The sequence below is a fragment of the Paracoccidioides brasiliensis genome (genome assembly GCF_000150735.1).
Source record: "Paracoccidioides brasiliensis Pb18 unplaced genomic scaffold supercont2.1, whole genome shotgun sequence".
NCBI lineage: Eukaryota > Fungi > Ascomycota > Eurotiomycetes > Onygenales > Ajellomycetaceae > Paracoccidioides > Paracoccidioides brasiliensis.
Window position 1 is genome coordinate 2,132,137 of NW_011371358.1, and position 18,785 is coordinate 2,150,921.

The following is an 18,785-nucleotide window of genomic DNA, read 5'->3' on the forward strand; positions in this document are numbered from 1 at the left end:
CTGCACAAGAAGAGTGCAATATACTGACCAGCGGACAGCAGAACCACGGATGATATCGTCACCAGAAAAGTCCTAGGGTAGGGTGTTGGATGGTTGAATAAACCAGATGTTGTGTTCTTCTGGCGGCGGCGATTCAGGAACCCCATGGTGATTTTAAGCTTTGCACGTGACCAGGCGGTCAGAAATGGATTTTCCACTATGCTGACTAAACATAAATATATCCCATTCCAATGATTGGCGAGAACTTTATTTCAAGGGATATTTCTCCGTCTTTTCTTCCTTGCTTGGGGATATTCAATACAAACTAAATCAATTAACCGGTCAGGCAATTAATTGCATGACAGGAGAAGGTAATTTGGGGAGCTGTCATTTTTTATTGATGCGGAATTGCCGTGCTGTTTATTTCCAGCTCCCCTATTCCGTCCTCGGTTCCCATATAACAGACATTTTTACGGTGATATCGATGGATGTCCTCCATTAGCACCCGCGTTCTAAACCGACTGGCAAGCTATCGGTCTAGTCGAGCGGCCCATAGCCTTCCTTCATTGCCACTGCTACAGGTATGCGCTTATCACCCTGAACAATCCTTAATAGACCTTGATCTCATACCTACATAGGATGGACTTCCCAATTTCACTGCGCTGCGGAAACATGACCATAACATCACCACTGTTAGGTCTACCCATTCCGAGTCTACTCTTACATCGTCCCATAATGGTCGCGAGGTGGATTTCAGCTTCACTATCCGCAGGATACCCACTACGCCAGAAGAGAAAATCCGGGCCAAGAAGAAGCTCAGAAAGACTCCTTCAGAGCAGGTGCACTTAGTGACTCCTTCAGAGTACCTGATATCCGTAATGGAAACTTACCGATACAACGTCGGCATTACGAAGCCGAAGCAAAAGCGGGTGGACCTTTCACACTGCAACCCCAGCGCCGTAACCTGTTTCTATAGAGGGCCTCCACGAAAGGTAGAGGACGGGATCCTTCAAGTTCTTAAGCCACGTCTAGCCTGCACGACCGTAGTAGCGGACTATCTACGATATGTTTATCCATTGCTGAATTTGGAACCCCTCGAGGGCTTACCCAGGCAGACATATGAAAAAGCCTTGGATGACGCTCTTCGCTCAACTTTCGATGACAAATCACTCCAATATTTATCGAACCGGGGTTATTCAGTAGGTGACGTGATGACTTGGGCATGGATCCTTACCTCCTCCAGTCCACTGCAGGCCGCTATGCGCTACAGGGTTTTTGAAAAGCAAGTTGTTGATAAGCATTTGGACGGCTCTAGAGTTCCCTTTTTCGTGTTGCTTTTCACTCTCCGCCGGAAGCACATATGTGCGAGAGCTTTCAGGATCCTATTCTTCCAAACTTGGGATACAATAAATGATAGCTCCTCTGCGAAACCTCTTACTGTGGAGTCAGGCCTCAGAAAGCTCCGTGCACCTTCTTCCAATAGAAATTTTACCTGGCATCGATCCGGAGATGACAACACTATTATGATTCTTGCTGTGCGTCTGCTGCGTCTTGCTCGAGAAGTATGGCCCCAAGCCTTGCCCTCTGTAGCCGCTCTGTTTACCAAGACACTTGGATCTACCTCTGTCGAGATGATAGTGGGCGAGGCCTATGACAAAAAGATTCGACTGCTGACTCAGTATTATAACAAACTCATTTCTCTTTTGGCAATTCCATGTCGACTGAATCCGTACCACTCAGTTGTATTTCAACAGCGTGCTCAGTTTCAGCTGTTGAGGGCAATGTCAAATTTTAGCCCTCCCTTGCCTGTTACTAGAGAAGGGTATCGAGCAATTACTACCGTACAGCTTGCTCAAAAGAAAACAATGTTGGAGCGCCAATGGGCGGATTTTAAAGCCCAATCATGGCCGCCGTGGAAAGAGGAAAAGCTTGGAATTGATTTCGAGAGGGATAACGTGGGCAGCGAGAGTAAGGCGCTGAAGTCTATTTTCCATATGAGGGAAGCTGGGTATGGGATGACGAAATGGGAACAAACTGCCACCATTTATGCCGGGTGGGACACGGATAGGTCACCAACAATCCAGACAAGAACCTTTCTTCCAAAGCCGTGCTATTTTCGGATTTTACCTTCCTCAGCACAAATTCCGGAGAACCCTTCTCCAAGAACTGATGCGACCAAGTCTGGAGACAAGGAGGTGTCTCTGAACGTCTGGTCTGCTCGGATCCGCGCTACACGAACGCTAAAGGAGGCGTGGGCATGTTTCCTGTCCTACCAGGACAACGGACTCCCCCCTCACAGGGATATATACTTCTCAATGGCCGAAAAAATCATCTTTTACGACCTTTCTCAAAATCCCAATTCGAAGCTCTCAACTGAGGCTCTACCAGGTGATGGAATGGAAGTATTCCCCGAGCCTTCTTCTCCACAGGACGTCATCTATGTCCATTCTGAACCTCCCTCATTGGATGTCTTGCTTCACCAAATGTTCTCACATGACCTCAAACCGTCGGGGAAATTCCTCATCCTCCTTCTTGTCCATTCAAAGTCTCTTGAGGCAGGTGTAGAATACCTACTTCATAGCTGCCTACCCTACGAGCAAAAATATGCACTTGTCTCCGGCCTCCTATGTGGTCGACTAGAGAACGAAGTTTTCCTTGCTGATGTTCCGGACGATATCTTTGCGGCGTTCATACGACTTCTTTGTAAATTCTCGGCGTTGGGCGAGTCGTCCGCAAGGGATACAACCACACCTATGCGGCATCTATTCCCTATTTTATTTTTTCTGAAAGAAGAAAGCAAACTCTCAGCTCCAAACCCTAATCAGTCCACCGAGACTGAGCAGTTTCATCACTACAGAGCGCTCACACACGCTGTCCGGCTGATGAAATCGAGGATGACGCGATATCTCCCAGCGTGGAATAACCTCTTGTTGGCCTTGGGTAAAGAGAGAGTTCATTTCACTAGCCACAAATTCTCTCTCTCAATGCAACTTGTCATATCTTGGTGGGAGATTTCCCATGTTGTTGAATGGATGCGTGATGCAAATATTCCCATTGAGAACCGGAGCCTCGAAATTCTTTGCTCTACCCTTTCAAGGATGATTTTGGCAGCCAGACAAGACATTGAAGGAGCTGAACGTGGCTTGAGAATCATCGAAGACGTCACTCGACAAACAGGCAGGTCTGCAGATTTGCTGTCTTATTCAACAATCCATGAGATGGTCCAGCAAGGCATAGCTTTCCTTAAGCGCCAGTTTAAGTTTATTGAGGTGACGAAAGTGGAGAAAGTCCTGTCATCATTAAGGTCGCTTGATGAAAATACTACCGATGATCCACGCGTGGCATTACCGATCGTATATGAATATACTGCACCGTCTCTGCTGCACGCTTACGCTCGCGCTCTTGGCCTTGCCCAAGACCTCTGTGGGTTGCTGGCCCTTCTCCGTTGGATGAGGGAACGTGAATCTGAGTTGATTTTAGCCTCTGATGAACGCATGGGGGGCAAGAGACTGATACGTCGAACCGTTGTGGCCATCAGATTGTTTCTGGACTGCCAATTGGAGCGAAAACCTGGTGTATCCGAACCCGGGTCTGCGAACACATTTCCTGCTTCAAAACCGCCGACCTTCGGCTACGGGAAACATTCTAAAGAGGGCCCAAATATTGCTGGAGGCGCTCAAGGGACAATGATCTTTGAAGATCCCATTACCCAGGAAGCATACAACATCATTGAGAGTACGGAGCTCTTGTCGCCTTGGCCGGCGGATGAAGAAGTTCGGGAATATGAGGCTATTCTACGTAAATCCCGGAGATGATAGACATTTTTTGTAAAATATATTTGTACATTTATGCTTATACCCATTTTTCTTCTTTGTATGTCTAAAGATTTTTCTGCCTATAGATTTTCAGCGAATTATAAGAATCATTGCAACTGGTACATCCAGCAGACAATATTCAACGTATTAGCAGTGTCTTCTTTTTTTCCCCTCTTATTAAACATGTCTAGGTTAAGACATAGAATCAAAGGCAGTAACAGCATTAGCCATACTGGGTGTAATGTGCAGTACCAATCATCATCATCATCACTTGGGTTCGGTGATTGCTCCCAGCAGCGCCAAGAGACAGCTAAATACTCCGCAGAAGCGGGCGGCATTCAGCTAATCCCGAGACCAGCGACGACCAACGCCGATACAACGACCCTCAATTGATTTCCTCACACCTTCAACACCCTTAACCCTACATTTATTTATTTATTTATTTATTTATTTATTTATATTATTGTTTTGTTTAATCCCCTCTGATCCTCATCTAATATTATGTCTCGCCGCCTCCTCCCCTCTCCAATTTCGCTGAGACGGGTCGCCCTTATCCAAGTCCGCCACAACAGCACTATTGTCGGCACCAGCGCGAAAGGGTCGGTAATCAATGTCCAGCAGATCCCCGCGCCAGGAGCAGGGCATATCCGAGTGCTTCTATTGAATAGACCAGAAGCCCGAAATGCTATTTCGCGCCAGCTACTGGACAGCTTGACCAAGCATGTCAACTCGGTTGAGGCTGAACAAGGGGATGGGCCGACACGAGCATTGATTCTCGCTAGCAATGTGGATGCGTCATTTTGCGCTGGGGCAGACTTGAAAGAACGGGCGGGGTTTACAAGACAAGAGTAAAGAAAAATATATTTTTATTTTTATTTTTATTATTATTATTATTGTTTGGATTCTCCCTCCCCCGGGTCCTGTCTTCCGATAATCTTCTTACCCGCTCAGTTGAGCTCGTGGCTTTCGTGATTTACTTTTAGCTGTACTTGATTGTTGCTGGCAGTTGTATGAATATATGAATGTCTTGACACTAACCGCCCAACCCACCGTCGTCGGTGTAAATTGTTTACTAAGAACCGAAGCATTCCTTGCCCAACTCCGTCAAACGTTCGCCAGCCTTGCTGCCCTTCCAATCCCCACAATCTCAGCCATCTCCTCCATGGCTTTAGGAGGCGGACTCGAGCTCTCCCTGACCACCAACCTCCGCGTCTTCAGTTCAACAAGCATCGTCGGCCTGCCTGAAACCCGACTGGCCATCATCCCTGGTGCGGGAGGCACCTACCGACTGCCCAGACTCATTGGCGAAAACCGGGCACTGGATATGATCCTCTCCGGTCGCAGAGTCAGTGGCGCAGAGGCATACTTTCTCGGACTCTGTAACCGGTTAGTGGAGATCACCCCGGAGGAAGGTGCGAAGCCAGGCGCTGCGAGGGAGAAAGTTCTGCAGGAGAGCATCAAGCTCGCTCTAGATATCTGTGAGGGCGGTCCGATTGCGTTGAGGCAAGCCCTGAAGGCGGTCCGTGGGTTCGAGAAGGGCGCAGAAGCGGAGAACGAGGCATATTTGGGCGTTGTGGAGACGGAGGATCGGTTTGAGGCGCTCAAGGCCTTTGCGGAAAAGAGGAAGCCTTACTTTAAGGGCAGGTGATGTGATTGTACGGGATATGCGTAACTATACGAAAATTGTCCATCTGGAGAGTATTTGGTGGCGAGAGGAACAGGGGCTTGTTCGCTTTTTCTTCACTTTCTTAATATCAACCGTGTATATTATTTGCTTGATTTCTATATTTGTATCTTCTGGCCAACCCGCCCGTTTTGCGGTTCACACGTGCTCTTTTATTGTGTGTGCTATATTTGTATCATCTGGGATCTAACAACACGTGCGAGATATCGATGCAAAGGAACAATGATATTTATTTGCCATCGTCATGGATTGTTGTCTATTTTCCCTATAGCTCACCTTCGCTCAAATTCTACTATGATATGACTCAACGGCGATTCTCTTCAACCGATTCAGCGTCATAAGAAACCACCCAGGCTGCAAGAGTCATTTTACAGAGTAGATTGAGGTAAATAACACAGATGGGCAATGCTGTAGTTAAAACGTCAGTTAAAACTGCCTGGCCTCTATTTGTTTTACTTCTGTTTAATATTTTTTCCTTCTCTGGCACATCTTTTTACAGGTTGACTCGACCACCTCCTCTTCCAGATGCTTCCCCATAACATAATGATTGCTGGGCTTACAGAAGCTCGATATTTCCAATAGCCTCTCCTGACGACGATCTTCCCCACCCAACACCGACGCTGTGACCAGAGGGATTTTTTTTTTTTTTTTTTTTTTTCTATTGTACTGAAGATTCAAGGTGGTCTGTAATCAGGGGAAGTTGGCAAAGGGATGAATGTTTGCTTCTCGCAGGATGGTTGTTCAAACCAATCGGGGACAAATTTAGTTAGAGACGGTCCTCCCCATGGTCGTTTTCATTTATGCAACAAGGGCCCCGTCTAATGCAGGAACTCGATTTCTGCTGTTAACAAGTAGTTAGGGGTGAAATTAGCGTTTGCAGATATTTACTCTCGCTCTAACGAGCTGCTTTTCTGTGCCGTCTACAGAGATCTGCGTGGCTCGTCGTTACATTGTGGCTTAGGTCTGTCTGATCCTCTGGGATAGTTCATTTTTTCCACAAGAAGAAACGCACCAAGAGCTCGCCCTTGAATAGCTGGGCTTTGTACAGCATTAAATTATTCAAAAATGCGTGTTACCCTGTGTGGACACGTAGAGAGTAGTTTAAAACCAAATAGGTTGCTCTCTGGCGGCTGAGGAAGTTCCTGTCCTGCTGTGTTGCTGAGAGCTTGTACTTAATATCCTTAGCCGTGACACCGATGTTGGACACAACGGTAAGAAGGGGTTGCTCTGAAAGGAGTATCCCTGGTATTATGAGACCCTTAAAATAGCCTTCAGGGTGCTCGTGCGGCCGTTGATAACTATCTAACAGGATCTGTCACCCTTGCCTCCGTGATGGATTTTTAGAAAGTCCGTCGTGTAGTCAGCAAAAATCACCTCCGCTGTTTAATGGCGAACCATAACCAATAACTATAGCTAGCTAGTCAGATAGTTTAAAATAAAGTTAACATTATTTAGTGAGATCGAAACTTCGCAGGGCGATAAGACCCATATCCCCTGCGTGGTTAGGTATGAGATCTCTCGCGCGCTGTGTCAAGATAGGTGACAGCTTCGGCCAACGGGTTCCCGCAAAGCTTCCGCGTAATCCTTGGGTCTGATCCGTCGGGGGGGAGCCTAGGCAGCATCGAGTTCGGCAGGGAAATTTGGGAGGGATCAGGTTCTATTTTAGACCGGGAGCGCAGGGCTTCTCTTCAGGACCCCACTAGCCGATTCGCCCCATGGCTGTACTCTTGGCACCTTGCCTGCCCGCCCTCTGAAAGAGCCTCGCAAAGTTAGCAAGCGAAACAACCAACCTGGCCATGGCTTGTAACCAGCTAGTCGAAAAAACTCCTGCAGACCTCACTGAATTAGACCAGGCCCCCAAAAAACGGGACCCAGCGATTTCAGCGCAGGCAAGGCCCACCCCATTCGTAATGTTGTCTGTTTTCTGTTTTCTGTTCTCTGTGAGAAGCGGTTGGACCCGCGGTAGCGTCAAGAATTAACTATCCAACCCGACCACAACAACGCCCGAACACAGTAAACCAATAATAAATAGCAACGGCCCAATGCGAAATAAAAGGCAGGCAAACCAAATAACATTCATTGCCTGCGATAAAAGGAACAGCCCTACCGAAGTAGCGTGACTTCCTGCCGGGTGGTTTGCAGCCTTTTAACCAGAGCCGAACGGGCCTGCCTAGCTACTCTACTACCCCAGCTGGCTAGCTACCTTAGCTTGTAGACAGCCAGACAGCGCCAGCCAGACAGCGCCAGCCAGACAGCGCCAGCCAGACAGCCAGCCAGCCAGACAGCCAGCCAGCCAGCCACCTTTACATCATCTCCGATTCCACTCATCAGTATCCGCTCACGCTCACGAGACCGGGGAGTCAGCCAGCCCAGCCCGGTCAGGGCTTGCCAGGCAAACAAACTATAGATAGCTACAGCCTAACAGTGATTCGATTCCCTGGGTTTTTGCTTCTTCCCCCCCCCTCACTAACTGTCCCCTCCCGCTTGCTCTTTTTCCTCTCTTCGCTTGGCTTGCCTTCTTCCCCAGCCCAACCCCGTAATATATTATTACCTCCACTGGTTAGAGTCATAGAAACCATCGCTATCTATTCACTCAACGTCTAACCTTCCTCCCTCTACAACCCCCACCCCCTTTCTCCCTATTGTTGTCTGCAGCCCAGATTATTCCAGACATAGATATATATATATGTGGGGATGACCCCCCGAGTCATTCGTGGACTCCTTACAAACCCCCATGAATGTGACCAACTCTTAAGCAGCAGCTATGACCACTGCAACTGCAAAACGGTTCGACATCAACCAGTATGGCTTGACGGAAGTGTACCGTTGCCCCGAACCCCAGGTACCACAGGTTGAGTAAGTCGTGCTCCTTCATTTTCATTTTTTTTATTTAATTTATTTAATTTATTTATTTATCTTTTATTTTATTTAATTTATTTTCTAATTTATTTTCTTTTTTATTTTCTATTCTATTTTATTTATTTTTTTTTTGTCCTTCCGTTTGTGCCTAGTACTGCACATATAACTGACATGATATCTCTTTGATATATAGCATCGTGTTCGTTCATGGCCTGAATGGTGCTTCCTATAGTACATGGGCAACTAAGAAACCTGAAGTTTTCTGGCCCGGTGATCTCCTTCCTCGAACCCTTAAAGGCCTCAATGTTCGGATCTTAACGTATGGATATGATGCAAATGTGGCTTCGTTCGCAAAGGGGACGTCGAGGGAGAGACTGCATAACCATGCTGAGCATTTGGCCGCCCAACTCCTCGCCAATAGGAATGTGAGTTTTGCTGTGATACCTGAAGGGCAGCCAGGTAGAGTACAGAAGAGAGATGTACATGCATGCGCCCATGTTTTGGGCCGATATGCTTGTATATTCTCTCGGTTGTATGAGAAAGTGAAAAGTGTTCCGGCAAGGCGCTGATTAGAGGGAATAATACATAGTTGCAACGTGCGCTTGAACGACCCATCATCTTCGTATGCCACTCACTGGGTGGCATCGTGGTGAAGAGGACCCTCCTCCACTGCGAACATCTCAGACACCCCAAGACACAGCACATCCGGTCAACATATGTGTCGACATATGCCATCCTGTTCATGGGTACTCCCCACAACGGCTCTGATCTGGCAAATCTAGGTACTTCAATACAATCCATATTCAACTTGGTGCCGAAAAAGTTCTTCGATACGACTCCCAACCTGCTAAAAACCCTCAGACCTGACAATGAAATTTTGCAAAATGTTAACCGTCAGTTTGCCGAGATCATGGGCAGGTTTCGTATTTACTTCTTCCACGAGTCCAAGCCAATGGATCTGAAAGGCACCCGAAGGTTTATCGTGGAGGAGTCCTCTGCTGCTCCGATCATCGAAGGGGTAGAGCGTATGGGTATCGAGGCGGACCATAGTGCCATGTGTCGGTTCGAAACTGCAAAATCCCCTGGCTATGAAGCGGTGGCAGAGGCTATCCTGCGTTACGCGACAGAGGCACCAGCTGAAATCGCGAATAGATGGGTGCAAGAACATAGGGCTCGAAGGAATAATATGAGAGATGAAGCTGAGCGGCTTCGTAAGTGACATTTTCCTTCTTCCTATTTTTGGCTGGGGTTCTTAGAAAAATAAAAACCCCCTTGGGAAGCCGTTGCTTCGGATTCTAACTTTTACCACCAGTGATCATGGATGACCCTCTGCGGCAAAGCCTATCGTCTCTCCACACTGAAAGAATAGATTCTCTTGGTAGGATACGCCCCTCTAATTGAAGACCCGTTTCCCCTTCACAAACTTATCTTCGCCCTCAATCTATGTGCTTGCACCCTCACTTCCGCTCGGTAATGTGCTCGACTGTATCAGCCTGCTAACAAGTGGCTTATATAGGCAATTCATTATCCTCACTGCACGCTGGACAGAATTCAGAGTTTCTGGCGCTTACCAAATCACAATTGATGTCCAGTACTGAGCTCCCTCCTCCCCAGCTCAACGGAGACCCTCTCCTTGTTGCACCTCCTGGCTTTCATCCGAACTGGGTATTCTTTGGCATGGAAAAGGAATTGGAAGAACTGCATAATCGGCTGTTTAGGGTAAGGAGACGAGCAGAGGATGTGGTTTCGGTTCTCATTTATGGTGGGTCAGGATCAGGAAAGTCCCATCTAGCCCGCCAGTATGTCTTCAATCACCGTGCGGCGTATACGGGCGGCATCTTCTGGATCGATGCCAGGTCCAGGGAATCGTGTTGCCAATGCTTTTGGGACATTGCTGAAAGACTGTCCGCAACCCAAGAGAAAGAGTCCCAAGATCCAGACTGGCATGACCGGGACAAATACATCGGCAAGGTCCTGAGGTGGTTTGCCTCGAAACAAAACTGGCTTGTAATCTTCGACGGACTCTCCTGCGATGACGACGACGAAATCAACGAGTTCAAAAAGTTCATTCCATACAACACAAATTCAAGCATAATATATACCTCTGTCGATCGCACCTTGAGGAAAAAGCAAAGGCTGTTCGAACCTTTCGGTCTCAAAGTTAGACCTCTGTCAGTCGAAAATGCCCGAAATCTCCTTTTCAAGGATCTTGGCATCAAACAACCGACATCAGAGCAGATGCGAAAGGCGACGGAGTTGGTGGAACATTTTGAATGTTTACCATTGGCAATCCACGCTATAGGTCATCGACTCAGTGCTACTGGAAAGTCATTAGAAAAGTATCGTATCAAGCCTCAAACTACCGACAAACGGCTTGCCGAACCATACCGTGGAATCATGGCTGACCTACAAAACAATAACCACCTGGAAGCTGTCAACTTGATTACGATTCTCTCCTTCTTCGGACACGATGTTCCTGTTGGCATGATCTATTTAGGCAGGAAAGCTCTTGCTGATTGTGGTGTTGAAATTCGCTCACTTGAGGAGGATGGGAATCACGGAAGGCATATAGACAACACCTTCGCCATCCTTATCAGATACGGTTTGATCGATCGCTTACTCGATCCTTATGTCTCGGTTGAACGAGGACCCACTACCCGACGCAGTACGGAATTTTCCGACAACCAAACCTTCTCAGAACTAGAAAGTTCTCAAGCAAGCGGGAGCCAAAACACGTCATCTCTCACTGCTAATAGCTCAATTGATGTAGTGAAAATACACACCGTTGTACAAGCGTTTTTCCGTGATGAACTCTTGCGACTGGGAGTTGGGGCTTTTGCCTGGTGGCTTGTTGTTGCGACAAGACTCCTTTGCTTGTCATATGCCAACGCTGTCTCTAGGATCAAAACGCAGAATTCCCCTGGTCTCGTGAAGGATTTTGGAGAGTATGAAACTCACGCAAGTGTCCTTCTGGGCCACTTTAAGCAACTTCGACCTTACAAGGGAAACCCAGATCTTCCCCCTGATTTGAATTCTCTCAGTCACGCTCTTGTTCAGGTCAGGAAGGATATATCTGAGGAAATCAAACACAGGTCCCCCGAGACATCGCAAGAGTTCATCAAGCAACAAAAGTCGATCTTCGATCGAAGCAGCAGCATATCCTCCATGGCTGATACACCAAACAGCGCATCGTCCCTATTTTCCTGGGAGATGGATGTGGACCAAGACAAGGACCATTCGCCAATCGAATTCCTGTCGTCTCGTCCATTGCTGCAGCGATTTCCGTCTGACCATTTACCATTACCTCCTGCGGAGGATCCGGGCGATGAATCTGAACTAGAGGATAGTCGGATGGCTCCCGCGATATCTCCTATTCTTTCCCAAACCACGGAGGTACCTGAATCCACTGCGACCGAACAAGATGAGGATGGCTGGAAGGTTGTTGCGAAAGCTTCCAAACCCAAGGATTGTAGACTAATTGGCATAGTGACACGCCGCTTAGGGATAAGAAGAGTTCGTGGCCAAAGAAATCTGGGAAGTTATAGGCCGGTTGACCCCGTTGTGTCAGTTTCCTGTGTTCATGGTCAAGGGTCTTCCAGTCGTCCTCAAGATGTTCCTGGACCCAATCACGATTCGGCCAAATCCGACGCTGAGGCATCCCTTGCTGCGGTGCATCATGCTAGCACACCTCCAAGTCGCGGTGGGGGAGTAAGGAATATAAACCCAAAATTAACACAGAAGGAGAACTACCCAACATATGCAAACGTGCTCGCAGGAAAACGTCCGAATGCCCCTTCATCATCTACGCACTCCTCTCCATCACTGGGATGGGGGTCAGAAACTAATAAACCTGCTGAGGACCATGCTTTAATTCGTCCCGGAAGCTTCCCATCACAGGGTGGCTGGTCGCCCAGGTCCTCATCTGATAAATTGACCAATTCGTATCTCAGTGAGTTAGGGATGGGATCGACCTTGAAATCTCCGGACAACGATCGCGTTCCGACACCGCCATTGCGGTTCCATTCCCGTCACCCGTCCAGGTCTTCAGAAGGTTCAAGCGGACACGTTCTAGGTCTTCATGATCCAGTTCCGCAGCAGTATTTAGCAGCAACCGGCAGTCCTCCCCTGCCGTACGATGGCGATATAACCATAAGCAGGCCACGATACACAAGCTTCGTTATCCCGCCTCACAACACACACGGCCTGGGGGTTGCTCCAAATTATAATAACGGGATTCAAGTTGCTCCTACCTGGCAACAAATGCCGGGAGGCTATTCATCGCAGCCCATGTCTAGAAATATTTCCGCTCAGTCTGATCAATCGCTCTATACAGAACCAGCCAGGATACCACTTAAGTATTCCCCAGGTCCAAGGCAAAGAGGTTCCTCGCCTCTTCCTAACTTTGCTCGTACCAAAGCTCCTGGGCTCGACACCCGCTCTCCTCAAATAATGTTCGGACGAGGTGGCGGAATAGCAATCACTTCTCCCCCGACCACACCAACCTCCTTCGACGCCGCCATGATGTCCCGTGTATCTTCAGGACCAGGAATGATGGTCGACTCTGGGGACGGGATGACCCGAAGCTTCGTGGAATTCAGTCATCACCCCGCGACACAGTATATCCGGTTCGGAGAGCACGAACCCATAAGTGTGGTGGAGGCCCGTGTGCGATCAGGGCGCTTTGCAAGGCAGTTCCAACCCGGGCAAAGTATTGAGAGTACCCGTACGAATTTCTCCGGCAGCCCCCCTCCTCCCTACCCTAGCCAGAACCTGATGCCAAGTGCAAGTGATGATGACCATCTTCAATGGATGATCCGCAACCCGCTGGACAATATTGAGAATCTCCAGCACAATCCACGATTCAGAAGCGGGAGCTCTCCTGCTAGACCGAATATTGATGGCTATCCCCGGCGCCAATGATTTTGTTTCTGTTATTGTTAATATTTCATTTTCCCATTTCTGCGTTGTTCGCTGCTTTCCGGCTTGTGTTTTCGGCGTCATGTCGAATTGCGTGTCGTACTTATATATCCCTATCATTCCCCATCCTCATTTTTATGCTCCGTGTGTGCGCATGTCCGTGTGCGTGTTCTTATTTCGGCCATAATCGTTCAAGGTGATTGGACTCTGAAGATATCCATTATGGTAAAGCTATTGTTTCCGTGATATAACCAAGAGCAAAGCTGTGGAGGTTTTATTTTGCATTTGACGGTGTCATAATGCCTTGCTATATGAAGAGATGGGAGAAATAGGAGCTAATGATAAGACACTGCGTTGGGCGTTTGTCCAGGTTTGAGGGCCGGGTAATAATGGAAACGGGGGAATGAGAGGGTATGGACCAGTATCGCATTGACCGTGTTTTTATTATTTATTATTTATTTTACCTTTCTTTCTTCCTTCAGTACCATCTCATGTAGTTTTAGGTGTTAAGAGGTGAAAGTGTTTCTTTTTCTTTCACTTCGAGTTTTTTTTTCTTTTGTTAAATTTCATATTTTTCGGAAATTTATTGCTTAATTCAGCTTAGATTATAGATGTACAGTATAGATGTGATTAAGAATTGAATATTTCCCATATCCCTTCAACCTGCCGATTGACTACATCGATCTCCGTTGACTAGATGATATCACTGGAACAGCTTTTCCATATCTCGGTTGATTCTCTGGGTTTTGGTCGGCAAGAATGGTAAGATGACGTCACATCGAAGCTTGTTCAGGAGAACAAGCAGAGCTCAAAACCTGTGGATATATATAAGTTGCGGAACTTCTTACCTGTGACAACTCCATCCTATAATTATTGTTCTATCCAAGCACCCGAAAGGAAGTTATTTTACGCATCATCATCTCCATCAGATCACAATTCTGCCCAGACCCCCAAGTATTTACGAAATCATACACACTTTGATAATCTTGCCTTGACCTTTAAAAGAGGAAAGGGGTTTGTTTGTCAAAGTCAAGTCAGTGACAATCTCCAATTTATCTAATATATAATCAGAAAAAGGGGTGAATATACATGTCCGTCCCGTCCGACAGCAGCGTTCTCATGAAACATCAGAAAGGGAGTTTGCTAAAGAATCCGTCTCGAACACAGAGCAGAACCCGCCCCCCTTTGAACATACGAATCCCCACATCAAGAAATCACCTCCCCCCCCCCCCCCCCAATCAGCATGTCAACTTTCATTACCCGCACGGCTCCCGTCACAAGAGCCATCGCTATCCCCTTTCGAACCTCCAGCGCTGCAGCTTGTAGGCCAGCTCTCTTCTCCACATCAGCCAGGCGGCAGGAGAAAGGGCCCATCGAGGCCACCAAGGAAACATTGAGGAAGGCAGACCGATTGGTTTCAGATGCTGCTCTGAAGGGAATTGAGACAGGCAGTACGTAGCACTTCTGGCTGAAATTTCTCTATTTCCCACTCCTCTCCACTGTTTTGCTTTAGCGTTTCCTCCCCCAGCTTGATGCCATGAGAGCTATTTGTATGAGAAGCTTCCTCATACACGCACGGGGATGATGCTGACTAGAACCATTCGAGAACAGAAATAGCAAGCCACAAAATCAAGGATGCAATCGGTATCAAATCAAAAAAGGTTGAGGGAGAGGCGAAGAAGGTTGCAAGAGACGTGGAAGACAAGGCTGGCTCCCTCAAAGACGAGGCAGAAGACAAGGCAGCCTATCTCAAAGAGAAGGCGAAAGAGGAAGCGGAAGAGTGGACAGGTAAAGCATAATTATGCTTTTTGCTGATAGCGGGTCAGGTTGACGATTTGATTTCTCTATAAAAAAGAGAAGTTGTTGTGGCTTGAGGACGATTTGGCTGGTCCCTCCTGTCTGGAGAAAACAAACTGTGGGCAATCCATTGCATGTGTGGACAGCGTTTGTAGCACCATTGTGTTTTTATCATCGTATGTTGTGTTCCTTTGATGAGATGATGGATCCAGACTGTACATATTCTATGTTCGTTTCCCTGTTTAGGAACCGCAGCATTTAATGGCTTAAATTGACTTGAATATATGCTGCATACATTGATCATCGACCGGATGGAGGGAGCATGAGAACATATTCTCTCGTGCTAAATCCAAATTTCAAAACATCTTTATCCATAAGTTCCATATAACGGCCCGTGGGGGAGAGTTCGCCATTTACAGTAGAACCATTAGCGCTTTCCAAGTCAATCAGGTAAGGTCGAACCCGTCCATCCCTATCGCCATACTCATTCCGCTTCTCAACATAGCGGAACTGGAGCGCAGCGTGCTGTTTGGAGCAGCTTGGATGGTCGACGGGTAGGTCGACAACCAATCTTTCCCTCCCGATTAACCAACAACTTCTTCCTCCCAGTGGTATAGTTTCAAGTAGGTCCTCCCCTTTAAATACGTAGAGGCGCCACGGATCCCTTGCAGGTGGCTTTCGAGCTTCGGGAGGTTCGTGGTATTTAAGGACAACGGAGGTCAAGCCATCAGTTGATTTAACTGTGTTGGTCTCCGCAGCTAAAAGACCGGTGTTGGCAAAGTTCGGTTTTTCCTTTTCTGGAAGTGTTGTGGAAGTCATTGATGTCGCGTCAATGGGGGTTTTGGAGAAGGTGTCTTTCTGAGATGGGAGCGGATTCTTCGATCGTCTGGAAAATCTGGGAGACAGGCTCCGCGATCTTTGGCGTGGAGGGGATCGTGCCCTTGAGCTTGACACGCTACGTTGACTCTTAGAAGGCCTATCCCCGTCATCATACTCACCCCTATTCCTCGGTCGTCTCTGGTGTGCGCTGCTCCTCGAATTGTCTCTTCGTCTTGTCGTGTCATCGTAGCCTCTGGACCTGCTCCTTCGACGGTAGGATCTATGCTCTCTCCGGGGCGATCTGGTCGGGCTTCGAGAGTGCCATCTACTGTATTTCACATCCGATCGATCATCTTTGAATCTCCTGCAGTAACTATCGTCATCATCATCTTTAGCCCTTCTGGAATATGCGTGAACAGGTGAATGTGAAGTGCTTAAACGCCGTCGGCGATCCCGCACGTTTTCTTCGTATCTGGGCATTTTCAATCGAGACGCGCAATGACCGCTATAGCTGGGAGTCGAGAAACATCGGGAAGCAAGGAACACAGACCTATGACGACGTTTGGATAGATTCGATGAAAGGTTGATGCTGGACTCCGTTTGAACGGCGACGGAAATTCACTCGGCCCGTTGAGCCATGGCTTGGGGTGAGGGGAACAAACCAACAACTTTAACCACGCAAAACCATCATTGCGACATGTGGATGGTTTAAATACTCCCACCTACTACTAGTTCGAGCAGACTTCAATGACCGGTAACTATCTTTGCTAGCTGCTTCAATGGGAGCCAGCTAACTAAGCCAGTCAACCATGTTCAGAAAGCCATCTCTCCTTTGCTGCGGCGGCAGTTTACATCTTTTCGGACAGTGGCCAGTCGCCTCCGCCTTGCAGCCAACTTACATATCTCCGCCTCAACGAAAGCAGCCTCCCATACAGCAGTGCAGCAGAGGGTTTGCTCATGCCCACGACTCCTATCCATTTGGACTCGAGCATGATATGTCATGGCCGTCAAGCCCGACATTTACCCCCTACGATATATTCAAACTGTCCAAAGCCGAACCGTATTCCAAAAGACGATATTACGATCTTGTCAAAGTCTACCACCCGGACCGGAATAGCAACGACCATCCACTATGCAAGAACTTACCGGAATCCATGAGGCTGCACCGTTACAGACTGATTGTTGCTGCACATGAGATTCTGTCCGACCCGGTCAAGCGAGAGGCTTATGATCGGTACGGCTTTGGCTGGCACCAGCGTTCCGAACTCTTCGCTGAAAATATGGCTAAGAAATTGGACGTGCGATATGGAAGGAGCACAGATGTTGATGACTCCATATATCGAAATGCCACTTGGGAAGACTGGGAACGGTGGTATCGAAGACATGATCAAAACCAGAGCCAGGCCTCAACAGTTTCGCACAGCACATTTGCCTCATTCCTCGTTTTGTTGGTGCTTTTTGGTGGTCTGGGTCGGGCGGTATCCTTTGGGAATTTTCCGGGATCCGTCGAAGAACGAGTGAGAGAAGTCGATAAGAAATGCGTCAAGTTTCTGCACGGAAGGAGGCAGCAGACTATTGCCGAAATGAATTCGTTGGATGCTCGACTTCAGAGTTTCCTCATTAGGCGGGATCCATCTGGTTATGGACTGAAAGAAGATGAGGAGGAGACATATCAAAAGGTTTTTAGCCCTCATAAGTCGTCTAGTGCACTTGATATCATCGACAAGCCATTGCCATTGCCATCACCACCGCTATCGCAAGCAGCCGTGGAAATCAAAGTGGCCGACAGCTAAAGGGGCCTTGTGCATATAATTTGCAGTCCCTTGTACATACGTTATACACTTATTCTCATATATTTTGGGCTTTATTTTTTGATGCTTTGCATTTTCAGGCGTTTGTAACAAGATTGCATGTCTTCCCTAGATCATACCCCATCCTGAAATTTTACCCATTCAATGGAATTGATTTATTTTGAACTAATATCGCCCTTTTGGTAAACGTTTCCTTTTGTTTCCCATTTCCTACGATCAGATAGTGTCTGGAGTTCACCTTCAATGGGACTTTTTCCTGCTACATGACGTCTCAATGGCGTTTGTTTGTTCTAGAAATATAGTGTTCTGCTCCTGCAAAAGAAGTACGACTTGATAAAAGGTGCTCTTCCATTGCTCTGAAAAGTTCTGTGAGGGCATACGAAGATACAATACATCAGAAAACCCCGACTGCAACATACCAGCACAAACCGAGCCCGCCCCATGAAATAGCCCGAACTTTGACTATACGAACACGGAACCCTTCAAACACTCACTGTCCACCCGCTTACGCACGACAGACAAGACTTCTCAACGAACTCTGTGATTGAAAGGAATCTGCAAATTCCAGAATGGCCTGAAGATCTCCATGAGGAACTGTCCGATATATTTGGCAGCAGTGGAATTCTGGGAGCGGTGAAGAATAGAAATATGTATACGACTATGTGGAGCGAGTTGGATGTTTATGTCAATATCCGAGTTTTAACAGGCCAGTTTTGGATGGCACTGAATTCCCATGGCCGAGAATCTTGGATCCTTATGAATTTTGTAATTGCTAATGCAAACGGACAATCCTCAGTGTGAGAACAGAAAGCACTGTACCACACCTATATGTTAAGGAACAATCAATGAGGGAGAAGATTTGTTGACCTGGGGATAGACTTCTTTTTTTTCAGCAGAGAAGTCGAGTGAATTCATTCGTTTGAACTGCAATGATTACGAGCTAAAACAAAGGAATAATGCACTTCTCATATCTGATCCATTATGTTCTTATATTCCTGGGCAAAAATTGGAAGACATTCGAAGATCTCTGTGGAGACTTCTCCGACTCATCTGCATCAACGTATCAGCCCTTTTATTCTTTCTCACTGGAACCCCCATGATAGA

At 47.4% G+C, this 18,785-nt stretch overlaps 6 protein-coding genes across 6 annotated transcripts; 5 read left to right on the forward strand and 1 right to left on the reverse strand.

Annotated features, from left to right (window-relative positions):
- Positions 1 to 467: 467 nt before the first annotated feature.
- PADG_00642 (uncharacterized protein) lies at positions 468 to 3,794 on the forward strand (the record flags this gene model as incomplete). Its single annotated transcript, XM_010758134.1, has 2 exons — positions 468 to 560; positions 618 to 3,794. The coding sequence occupies 2 exons, from the start codon at positions 468 to 470 to the stop codon at positions 3,792 to 3,794; spliced, it is 3,270 nt and encodes a 1,089-aa protein (XP_010756436.1).
- A 501-nt stretch (positions 3,795 to 4,295) lies between these two features.
- On the forward strand, positions 4,296 to 5,442 carry PADG_00643 (uncharacterized protein; the record flags this gene model as incomplete). The annotated part of the gene is made up of 2 exons (XM_010758135.1): positions 4,296 to 4,642; positions 4,872 to 5,442. 2 exons carry the CDS (start codon positions 4,296 to 4,298, stop codon positions 5,440 to 5,442), a joined length of 918 nt encoding a protein of 305 aa, XP_010756437.1.
- Positions 5,443 to 8,242: 2,800 nt separating this feature from the next.
- On the forward strand, positions 8,243 to 13,257 carry PADG_00645 (uncharacterized protein; the record flags this gene model as incomplete). Its single annotated transcript, XM_010758136.1, has 4 exons — positions 8,243 to 8,334; positions 8,531 to 8,762; positions 8,927 to 9,548; positions 9,854 to 13,257. The coding sequence occupies 4 exons, from the start codon at positions 8,243 to 8,245 to the stop codon at positions 13,255 to 13,257; spliced, it is 4,350 nt and encodes a 1,449-aa protein (XP_010756438.1).
- A 1,240-nt stretch (positions 13,258 to 14,497) lies between these two features.
- PADG_00646 (uncharacterized protein) lies at positions 14,498 to 15,053 on the forward strand (the record flags this gene model as incomplete). The annotated part of the gene is made up of 2 exons (XM_010758137.1): positions 14,498 to 14,705; positions 14,866 to 15,053. The coding sequence occupies 2 exons, from the start codon at positions 14,498 to 14,500 to the stop codon at positions 15,051 to 15,053; spliced, it is 396 nt and encodes a 131-aa protein (XP_010756439.1).
- A 298-nt stretch (positions 15,054 to 15,351) lies between these two features.
- PADG_00647 (uncharacterized protein) lies at positions 15,352 to 16,350 on the reverse strand (the record flags this gene model as incomplete). Its single annotated transcript, XM_010757615.1, has 1 exon — positions 15,352 to 16,350. The coding sequence occupies one exon, from the start codon at positions 16,348 to 16,350 to the stop codon at positions 15,352 to 15,354; it is 999 nt and encodes a 332-aa protein (XP_010755917.1).
- Positions 16,351 to 16,679: 329 nt separating this feature from the next.
- On the forward strand, positions 16,680 to 17,663 carry PADG_00648 (uncharacterized protein; the record flags this gene model as incomplete). Its single annotated transcript, XM_010758138.1, has 1 exon — positions 16,680 to 17,663. The coding sequence occupies one exon, from the start codon at positions 16,680 to 16,682 to the stop codon at positions 17,661 to 17,663; it is 984 nt and encodes a 327-aa protein (XP_010756440.1).
- Positions 17,664 to 18,785: the final 1,122 nt, after the last annotated feature.